Genomic DNA, 12,385 nt, shown 5'->3' with positions numbered 1-12,385 from the left:
GATTATATTGCACAAAGATTAATGTGGTTGAAACATATCTGGTAGACCAGAAGTCTACAGATTTTATGATTTGGCATGACCGGTTTGGGCATCCTGGTAATACTATGATGAGACGAATTATTGAAAATACCAATGGCTATAACTTGAAAGATCAAAGGATATTAAATACAAATGAGTTTATATGTGTTGTTTGCTCAAAAGGAAAGTTAATAACTAGACCATCACCAGCAAATGTGGGAATTGAATCCCCTTCATTTCTAGAACGAATTCAGGGTAATATATGTGGGCCTGTAGATCCACCATGCGGACCATTTCGATATTTTATGGTACTTATCGATGCATCTACTAGATGGTCGCACGTGTGTTTATTATCCACCCGTAATTTGGCATTTGCGAGGTTGCTTGCTCAAATAATTAAATTACGAGTTCAATTTCCAAATCACCCAATAAAGAAAATTCGTCTTGATAATGCTGGTGAATTTTCATTTAAGACATTTGATGATTGTTGCATGTCTATTGGAATTGACATTGAACATCATGTACCTCATGTACATACTCAAAATAGTCTAGCTGAATCACTTATAAAAAAGCTGCAATTAATTGCAAGACCTATGTTGATGAAATCCAAACTTCCTGTTTCTGCTTGGGGATATGCAATTATGCATGCAGCAACATTGATAAGATTAAGACCGACAAGCTATCATAGCTACTCCCCAATACAATTAGTGTACAATGAAAAGCCCAATATTTCACATTTGAGAACTTTTGGGTGCGCAGTTTATGTGCCAATTGCACCGCCCCAACGTACAAAAATGGGCCCCCAACGGAGATTGGGGATATATTTCGGGTACGAATCACCATCTATCATTAAATATCTTGAACCATTAACTGGTGATTCGTTTACGGTTCGTTTTTCTGATTGTCATTTTGACGAGTCGCATTTCCCGACATTAGGGGGAGAAACTGATCAACTGAAAAATGAAATTACTTAGGAAATACAATTCAGTTTTCTTGATCCTCGTACAAATCAAAGTGAATTAGAGGTACAAAGAATTTTACATTTACAGCGAATAGAAAATCAGTTGTCTGATGTTTTTTGTGATGCCAGCAGGGTCACTAGATCTTATATAGTTGCTGAAAATATACATACTAAAATTGTTATTCCTAGAAACAAAATACAAAGTGCTAATGAATTAAATGCACGGCTAAAGCGTGGCAGACCTGTAGGTTCCAAAGATAAAAATCCTCAAAAGAAAAGAGGAACAAATGAAAGGGTTGATGATTTGAATGTTAATCAAAACCCTCAAGAAAAAGGTAGTAACATGGATCATATTTCTAAAGAAATTGATCCTGATAAACTTGATGAGGATGTTAATCATAATAGAATTTCTTCTAAAGAGAATGAAATTATTGAAAATTCAATAAATTATGTTACTAGTGGAAAGCATTGGAACCGAAATGATACAATTATGGATAATGCTTTTGCATATAATGTAGCACTTGATCTAATGGAAAATGACGAGGATCCAGAACCTAGATCAGTTGATGAATGTCGGAAAAGATTAGATTGGCCAAAATGGAAAGCTGTGATCTAGTCTAAATTAAATTAACTGGCAAAACGAAAAGTTTTTGGACCTATTGTTCAAACACCTGAAGGTGTTAGCCTGTTGACTATAAATGGGTATTTGTTCGAAAGTGAAATGAGAATAATGAAATTGCCAGATATAAAGCAAGACTTGTTGCCCAAGGTTTTTAACAAAGACCTGGAGTTGATTTTCATGAAACATATTCTCCAGTAATGGATGGAATAATATTTCGATATCTTGTCATCTTGGCAGTACATGAAAATTTGGATATGCGTCTGATGGACGTTGTAACTGCACATTTATATGGTTCACTGGATAATGATATTTACATGAAAATCCCTGAAGGATTTTGCATGTCTGATGCATACAAATCAAAGCCAAAAGAATGTTATTCTATCAAATTACAAAAGTCTTTGTATGAGCTCAAACAATCTGGTTGTATGTGGTATAATCGTCTCAGTGAATCATTATTGAAAGAGGGATATGCCAATGATTCTATTTGTTCGTGTGTTTTTATAAAGAAAAAATGGGAGAAATTTTGTAATAATAGCTGTCTATGTGGATTACTTGAATTTAATTGGATCCCCTGGAGAGATCCAAGAAGCTATTGAATATTTGAAAAGGGAGTTTGAAATTAAAGATAAATGAAGTTCTGTCTTGGTCTACAAATTGAATATTTGGAAAATGGGATTTTGATACATCAATCTGCATATACCCAGAAGGTATTGAAACAATTTGCAATGGATAAAACACATTAATTGAGTACTCTAATGGTCGTTAGAACTCTCGATCCTATTAAAGATCCTTTTAGACCAAAAGAGGAGAATGAGGAAACACTTGGTCCTCAAGTACCATATTTAAGTGCTATTGGTGCACTAATGTATATAGCTAACAGTACTAGACCAGATATAGCGTTTGCTGTAAATTTATTGGCCAAATTTAGTGCGATATCAACACAACGACATTGGAAAGGAATCAAACATATTTTTCGTTATCTCCAATGATCTATTGATCTTGGTCTATTATATCCAAAAGGATCTCGACATGAATTGATTGGATATGCAGATGCTGGGTATCTTTCTGACCCGCATAAAGCCAAGTCTCAGACTGGCTATATGTTTACTTATGGCGGTACAGTGGTATCTTAGAGATCTACTAAACAAACATTAACCGCCACATTTTCAAATTATGCAGAAATAATAGCAATTCATGAATCCAGTAGAGAGTGTGATTGGCTAAGATCAATGATTCACCACATTTTACAAAATTGTGGTTTGAAATCTGAAAATGATAATCCTCCTAGTATTTTGTACGAAGATAATGCAGCTTGTATAGCGCAACTGAAAGAAAGATATATCAAGGGAGATAAAACGAAACATATTTCACCGAAATTTTTCTTTACTAATGATCTCCAGAAAAATGGTGAAATAAATGTGCAGCAAATTCGATCAGACCAAAATTTAGTAGAATTGTTGACCAAGGCTTTACCGACCACAACGTTCGAGAAATTAGTAAAGATCATTGGGATGCGTCGGTTGCAAGATTTCAAATGATGTCCACATCAGGGAGAGCGATATTTCAAATGATGTCCACATCAGGGGGAGCGATATTTCAAGTGATGTCCACATCAAGGGAAATATTTTTAATGCATGAATGACGTACTCTTTTTCCTTGACTAGGATTTTTGTCCCGTTGGGTTTTTTCCTAGTAAGGTTTTAACGAGGCGTATTCATTGTCGTTAATGACACCTAAGGGGAGTGTTATGACTCATTATTTATCTATAGTAGGTGTCATTTAATTGTCATGACATATGTTTAATTTTGATGACTAATTGAATTGAAAATAGCTTATAAATAAGCCTTGTATTTAATGGAAATAGAATGAAGAATTTACTTTCACTTTGTCTCCTTCTTTCGGCTCTCTCTCTCAATCTCTATCTCTCTCTCTAAATTATATACACACACCTATATATATATTTATCTAAGTTATCTTTATATACATTATATACATACTTATATTTATATTATATTTGATATATTTTATAACAGAAAAAAATATATTGATTTTTTGTTTCTTGCTGCAATAAAGTATTTTAAGTTTCTATACATTTATGTTTAATAAAATAAATAACAATTCTTAAACACTTAATGTATAACTATTCACAACCACGAGCACTTATTTCTGTCGGAATAGAAAAACGCTTAAATAAATCTTACTATAATTAATTATGTTTTTGGGCATAATAATGAAAAGAACATATTGAATTTTTATTTATTGCTGCAACCTGTTTGAAAGCATCCTCAAGTTCAAACCATAAACTCATAAAAGTATTAAAATCACCAATGCGCGTCTGAATGGGCACCTCCTAGCAGCAAGGCCCACCAATGTAAACATTATAGGGCGTGCACTTAAGGAAATTATTACCAGTGGACGAGACCGAAATGATCATCCATTGAGAAATTGTATATAGAAGTCGAAAGGCTTCCAATGAAAAACATAATAGTGTGTTCCGAAAGGGAAATGATTACCGATGAAGTGGAAGGGATTGATCACCGATAGCCCTTTCTCAAATATTCTATTTTGCATATAGTTTTGTAAAGAATATAAGTTCTAAATACATAAAAAGATACAAAGGAATCAAAAGTACTAAATTCAAGATTAGGTAAATATATCATTGTTTGTATCATCATCATGATTTGATATATATCTATATGATATATAGAGTAGGTATATATTCATCGGTCAAGACTATTTTTGGGATGCAGGTAAATAGGATCGAATTCTTGAAGTTAAGTTCCTGTTTGAATTATTTATTATTATTATTATTATTAGTAATAATAATATCTTAATGACTGGCTAAACTTAAATATATCTATGTTTATATCATCGTATAGATGGTAAGATTTTATTTTATTAAAAATCTCATTACACTAACTATAATAATATTTATATTACCTTTCTAATGTGGTATATATCTCTCTTAAATAAATTCAATAGATATTTATCGGTGAAGATTAATTCTGGGGATGAAACAACATATAAATTAATTGTGAAAGTTAAGCTCATGTTCAAATGATTATTAGTATTATTATTGTTAATTTTTTTTTTATGTGGTTATTATAATTATTACAGTAAAGTCTGATATAATATGTTATAAGAGTGTGAAAATCTTTTATCAAAGATGAAACAAGATCCATTTTGCTCCTTTTTTTAGGGTACTCCGGGAAACATATCCAGTGGAGGAATATGACCGAGAGACACTTTAACTATTAAAGGGTTCGGACCGAGATTGGTCTTTGAGTGCAAAGCAGAAGGTGGATGTTGCCAAAGGGAGTGGCAATGTCATACACACTTTGGTATCTTTGGTCTCTTATTTTTTGTTTTCATTTCTTTATTCATCCAATTCACAGCTATAAGATTCATGTTCTATTTCACTCCCTGATGGGGTTGGTTAACCGTATTCTAAAACACGGAAAAAAAAATCATTGACTTATCGAACTATCTGGGTTACAATTTTGAAGATGTAGTACTTATTAGTGAGCGTTTGGTATAGACCCCAGTCATCCCATAAAATGATGGTGGGATGCCCGTGGTTAGGGGTGAAATGCCATTCGAACCTAGAGTTTGTTGGTTCTTACCAACTAGCTAATCAGACGCAAGCCCCTCCTCGGGTGGATTCCTCATTTAGCTTCGAATAAATAAATACGTGCATTAAGATACAAAGGTTTCTTATTCCACAACAACCTTCGGATTGAGCTGACATCCGTTACGGTCGGTGATTTAGTAGCAGTGGGCGGCAAAGTGGCATCATTTGAGTCTCCAACAATTATTCCAATAATTACATATCCGGACGGAGATTGGCCCTCGAGTGCAAAGGCAGAATGGATGATTGACTCATTCCATACTAGAAAGAATCTCTGAAGCATGATGCCATTTCAGCTTAGTTGTTTACATTTGTATGGAATAGTTCGGCAGCGGATCATGAACCTTGTCGACTTGACCAGCAAAATGAAGGTTTGACTGCTCTAACAATGGCGGAATATTTCCGAGGTTTTGCAAAATCGATCGATCAATTCCAATTCTTTGCCAGGAAATAATACTTAGAGTAGGAGATTCAATTAATTGAGACTCGAAATGCTCGATTAATGTGTAAATTATCCCTTTTTGCGTGAAGGGGGTTTAAGAATCCATTTTCTTTTCTCGATGAATTTAGTAGATTGTTTTAGGAGATCCTAATCAAATGACTATAGATCGAACCTATTCAATTTTTACAGTACGATGGTTGATTGGATCGGATTTTGCTGTTTTTTCTTCTGCGATGCCTCGACGTGACATGAGCCGATTTGTTACAAAGCTTTTTGACAAGCATTTGCTGCAAGAGGTCGTGCCTCCATTATGTTGTTGATAGCAGATACCACCGTCAATATCTACTAGAGGAATAGCAATGAAGGCAAATAATAAATACAGAAGTTGCGTCACTAGCTTACGCTCCAACCCGAGTTGCGTCACTAGCTTACACTCCATTATTCGTCTTGATGTTTGATTTGAAAATTTATGGCTGAAAAATTAATTAAAAATATATTTGATATTGATTTTTTTTGGTTAAAAAAAATGAAAAAATAGAACTTATTTATAATGCAAAATTATAAACTTATTTTTAATTTCGGTATTTGACATAAAATATTATATTCTAATACCGTATATACAATTCAGTTAGAGATGGTTTGAGATAATATACCAAAATATCAAAATATATTATATACCGTACCAAATTTTTTAATTTATTAAAAAAAATCAAATAATCAGTATATACAAAAATAACAATTTTTTTTAAAATTATCTATATACACTGAAAATATCTTACTGTATATCGTTATCATACAAAAAAAGTCATATCGTATCGAAATTTTGAAATTTTTTCGGTATTTTTTTTACGAGTACGCATGTTATTTCTGTAATTTAGTATTTTTTATTCGCAAATTCGAAATATCAAAATATTTGTACGGTATGGTAAAATATCATACCAAAAATTTTGTACCATACGTATGCGATGTGGTATTAAATTTGGTATATCATAACGAACTATCTTTAATAACCACCAAATTTTAAAAAAAAAAATTTATGTATTGTTTATATAATATTTTTTATTACATTTTTTTATTGTATAAATTACATTTAAGTTATTAAAATTATTTTTTTTTAAATATAAATGCATGTGTTGATTTATAATAAATACAATTGTTATTATTATTTTAAAATAATATCAGTAAATAAAAAATTTAATATTTAAAAATTAAAATAAAAAATATTTTAACTTTTAATTTAATATTTTATCGAATAAAAAATATTTAACATAACACTTTATTAAATTTAGTAATCAAACTAATTAACTACCTAACACAATATTTCTTAAACTGCGTGCTCAAAATAAACTGGACTAATTTCATGGGACGAATGGAGTATGTAACTATATATACAAATAAAAAAATATAATTTTCTAAAAAAGAGTAACTATATATGGAAACTAAAAATATTTGGATAAGCGGATGTGTTTGTTTGGGGTTTTAATTTTGAGTTGGGATTTGAATAGTAAAAATTTTGAATTGGAATAGTTGTATGATGTAATATAAATAGGTATTGATGTGATTTTTGAATATAAAACTTATTTTTAGTATAATATAAAAAAATGATAAATAGGTGTTTGATTTGATATTTTTGAGAAAAAAAATTAGATGAATAGTAAAATTAGGGGTAAATCTTCCAAACAAACACACCCTCAGATGATTACAAATGAGAGGTACAAGTCCTTTGAGGGTTAAGTAGGCGATAGATTTAATCAAGTTAGCGTATCATTCATTACAAGATTGATAGTATATGTTATGTTATATAGAAATATGTATTGTATGCATTATATATATTGTTTTGTGTTGCTGCATGATTTACTTATTATGTTAAAATTATAATATAATGTATTATTAATAAACTTTTCATTTAACTTTTGCACGTGGACTAAGGTAAATTACTATTATAGATATGTAAAGTACTAAAGTAATACTATAATATACTATATTTTACTCTTGAAAAGTAATACTTCATTCGTCTCAAAACAATAGTTTCATTTTGTTATTTTTGTTATTCCCAAAATAATATATCATTTTGTAATTTTCGTTCGTTCTAAAACAATAGTCTCATTTCTATTTTTTGTTACAAATTTTTCACATTTTTATAAAACTATTCTCACTTTTTTCACAATAATTACATAAAATAGTGACATTTTAGTCTTTTAAAAACACTTTTACACTACTATCAATATAATACTATTATTTATTAATTTTCATGCTAATCTCAAATGTCTCTATTATTGTAGGACAGAGGGAATATACAAAATAAAAAGTATAAGTATTTTGAATTTTAATTAAAAGTTATTTTTACTAAAAATAAAATAAAATTTTTAATATAAATAAACTAAAATGACAAAATAAAAATTTACTTTTAGACAAAAAAATAATATATCATCAAATTAACATAATAATTTTAACTCAATGACACAATAACAAAAATAAAATTAAAGACTACATACAGTATCTAATATATATATATTTACCCTTGATTTTGTGTTGTCATGTGGCAACACATAATTTTTAAAATTTTCTTCGTGGATCTCACAATAAATATACTATTTTTTGTTTTTTTTTTCAAAATTTTCAGATGGTGGATCCCACCACAAAGTATAATATATAATTAAATTATATTTGATTTTCTTAATTAATTAGATAGACGTCTTTAAATAATACACTCATTTTTTATTGTTCTATTTGCATAATTTTTTAGGTAATTGTCTTTTATTGCAAAATGTGAAATAACAAAAAAAATAAATTAAGGATATTATAGTGGAGTAAGTAGAAAAATCGTGACAAATTTGATCATTATTTGTTTAAATAAATATAATAAAATTGTGAATGGATAAATTTTTATTATAAATAAATTATGCATAAGTTTGACGGATAAAAAAATGTGAAATAATTATTTCGATCAGAGAAAGTATTTTATAATTTAATTATACTAAAATTACAGTAACAAATTAATGAAATTTGACTTTTGTTTTGTTCAAATATTTTAAATTTTTTATCGACATTATTTTTAACTAAATTATAATTTTCAAAATTACTTATAAAAATATGAATAGATACCACTAAATTATATATAGACATTATTTTTGCAATATATGTTTAACCGATAAAATCTATTAATTTTAATATTCCCTCCGTCTCATAAAAAAGTATTCATTTTTCCATTTTAGTCCGTCTCATAACAAAGTATCAATTTTCTTTTTTAGTAACTGTACTATCTACCTAACATTACAAATACCCTTACAACTTACAATATATTCCACAAATGTCATTATATTTATTTCACACATACTAATAAGGTTATTTTAGTCATTTTTACTTTATTCTTACTGTATTCCAATAATACTAATATTTCTAAAATTACGTGCAAAAAACAAATAAATACTTAGTTTCGGAATGAAAAGAATATTTAAAATACTAAAAATTCATCGTATAAAATATTTTAATTTATTCAAATAATTCTCATATTAAAAATTTATATATATTTAATAACAACAATTAATTTTAATAATTTAATAAAATTTATAACTACCTTTCACTCTAGTTCTAAAATATAGAATATGCAATGCACTATATACAAGTATCTACATGGCTCTATAGCCTTTCAAAAGGTTCTGCAAGATTCTGCAGAGTTCCGCCATGGATTCCCGAATATTACTAGATCAAAAATTCGAGCGGAGTCTTCCGCATAATATTCCTGTTTGTTTGTGGTTTAGATTTTGAGTTATGAATTGAATAGTAAAAATTTTGAATTTAAATAGTTGTATGATGTGATATAAATAGGTGTTGACGTGATATTTTGAATGTAAAATTGATTTTTAATATAATATAAAAAATTTAAAATAAATGTTTAATTTGATATTTTTGGAGAAAAAAATTGAATGAATAATATAAATCCAATCCAATCTCCCAAACAAATACACCTGTGGGGTGTGCTAGTTTAGGAATTTGAATTTTGTATTTTAAAATTTTAATATAATATAAAAAATATATGTGTTTAATTTATCTTATTTTTTAAATAAAAAAAATAAGAATGAATAGTAGAAAATCTTCCGACATATTTATACATTTTTAATTGGATACGAAAATTAAAATAATAATAATACTCCCTCCGTCCCATAACAAAGTATCCATTTTTTTATTTTAGTCCGTCTCATAACCATAACAAAGTATCAATTTTTTTTTTAGTAATTGTACTATCTATCTAACATTACAAATACCTTTACAACTTACAATATATTAAACAAATGCTATTACTTTTATATCACACATACTAATAAGGTTATTTTAGTCATTTCTATTTTATTTCTACTATAATTCAATATAATACTAATATTTCTAAAACTACGTGTAAAAAGTAAATAAATATTTAGTTTCGGGACGGAGGGAATAGTATTATTAGAAATTCATTAAGAGTTAACAAAATAAGGATGTAAGAAGGAAAAATATAATAATAATAAATTTGTTATTATTTATAAAAATAATACAGTTTTGAATAATGTTATTTATTAAATTATGTATAAATTTAGTAGAAAATTTCAAAAAAATAAATTAATGTAATTATCCTAGTAAACTATATATTAACAAAAGTAAAATAAATATTATTTTAAATAATTTTTCGTTCTTTATTTAAATTATTTTTATATTATCATCATAAGAATATTTTTATTTTATTTTATAACAAAAAATTATAGATTTTTTATATTTTATAATTAAATATATATTTAAAATAAAAATTATTATTATTGTTCATTTTTATTAAATTTCGTATCCACCTAATATAATTTATAGGAGTAGTATTTTATATAATAAATATATTTAAGTAAAAATGAAATTAGTATAAATTTTAATCGCAGAAAAAAAGCCCTCCACAAAACCTAGTCATTTACTGTGGAAAATCAACGGTCAGGATCATCGCAGCGATGGAGGCTGAGATTCAAGAGCTCGTAAGCATGGGATTCGCCGCCGACCTGGCCGCCGAAGCCCTCGCCGCCGCCGACGGCGACCTCCACAGAGCCACCGATTGCCTCCTCAGCCACACCACCGCCGATAATCCTCAGCCAATAAGTTGGCAATCCAACTCCACTTCGTCTCCACCGATCGTTCAACCCAAAATCGATCGCTTCTTCAATCTCCACCCAAAAAAGGCTCCGAAATCACAATCCTCCGAAGCCGACGAAGACCTCAATCCACGCCAAAAGCGGCAGAAATCCTCCGAAAATCACACCAACCACCCACCGGCGGCCAATCAACCGCCGCTGGCCGAGCAAATGCGGCCGCGCGTGCTGGACGAAGTGGTAGGGCAAGACCACTTGCTATCTCCGACCTCTCTCCTCCGCTCGGCGATCGCCTCCAGCCGCCTCCCCTCCGTCGTCCTCTGGGGACCGCCGGGCGCCGGGAAAACCTCCATAGCCAAAGCAATCGCCCGCTCCGCCGCCTGCTACCGCTTCGTCTCCCTCTCCGCCGTCACCGCCGGCGTCAAAGACATCCGAGAAACCGTGGAAGAAGCCCTAAAATTCAAAATTAGGGCTAACAAACGGACCCTGCTGTTCATCGACGAAGTCCACCGATTCAACAAAGCTCAGCAGGATTCTCTCCTCCCTATAATCGAAGACGGCAGCGTCACCTTGCTCGGAGCCACCACCGAGAATCCTTCCTTCCACCTCATCACGCCATTGCTGTCCCGCTGCAGAGTCCTTCCCCTAAATCCCTTAAACCCTAACCATATAACACTTCTCCTCAACAGAGCCATCAATGACACCCAAAAAGGATTATCCCCAACCTTAAGAAACACATTCAAATTCGACCTCGAATTCAACTTCCCTGATGCCGCCATTTCGTTCCTATCGATGCACTGCGACGGTGACGCCCGTGTCGCCCTCAATGCGCTCGAGGCTGCTGCGACAACAGCCGTCTGGCGCCGCATCGAGAACGATCAGAATTCGATCATCGATAGCGTTGTTGCTGTTGTTGGTGTTGATGATGTGAAGGAGGCATTGCAGTGCAAGCATTTAGTGTACGATCGTGACGGCGACGAGCATTACAATATGATAAGCGCGTTGCACAAGTCTATGAGGGGTAGCGACGCCGACGCATCGATTTATTGGCTGGCGAGAATGCTGGAAGGTGGCGAAGATCCTCTCTACATAGCGCGACGTTTGGTGAGATTCGCGAGCGAGGACGTCGGGCTGGCTGATCCGCAGGCATTGTCGCAGGCGGTGTCTTGCTACCAAGCTTGCCATTTTCTGGGCATGCCGGAGTGCGACGTTGTTTTGGCGCAATGTGCGGCGTATTTGGCGTTGGCGCCCAAGTCGGTGGCTGTATATCGGGCGATTGGATGTGCTCGGGAAGCGGTGAGGGTGAAGGGATCGAACGAGAGGGTGCCGTTGCATTTGAGGAATGCGCCGACCAAGGTTATGAAGGAACTCGGGTACGGTAAGGGCTACGTTTATCCGCCGGACAATCCCGACTCGGCGGAGCAAACATACTTGCCTCCTTCGCTACAGGGATCTAAGTTTCTACATTGGCCGTGCCCCTACCCTAAGTAAGGATTGGTTGCCTTGCCTTGGGTGGGGGATAGATAAGCACGCTGTTTTTGAGGTTACAACACAACTTGGGAGTAAGTAAGTGGACTTTTGTGACTATCTCCATCTCTATCAGGTGCTACCT

The 12,385-nt window shown here is 31.9% G+C and overlaps 1 protein-coding gene across 1 annotated transcript; it reads left to right on the top strand.

The window, feature by feature from the left end:
• Positions 1 to 10,592: 10,592 nt before the first annotated feature.
• LOC127265848 (uncharacterized) lies at positions 10,593 to 12,358 on the top strand. Its single transcript, XM_051295865.1, has one exon. It carries the CDS (start codon positions 10,639 to 10,641, stop codon positions 12,262 to 12,264), a length of 1,626 nt encoding a protein of 541 aa, XP_051151822.1. The 5' UTR covers positions 10,593 to 10,638; the 3' UTR covers positions 12,265 to 12,358.
• The last annotated feature ends 27 nt before the right edge of the window (positions 12,359 to 12,385 follow it).

The sequence above is a fragment of the Andrographis paniculata genome, unplaced genomic scaffold (genome assembly GCF_009805555.1).
Source record: "Andrographis paniculata isolate CXL003 unplaced genomic scaffold, ASM980555v1 Contig74END, whole genome shotgun sequence".
Lineage (NCBI taxonomy): Eukaryota > Viridiplantae > Streptophyta > Magnoliopsida > Lamiales > Acanthaceae > Andrographis > Andrographis paniculata.
This window is presented reverse-complemented; position numbering and strand designations above follow the sequence as displayed.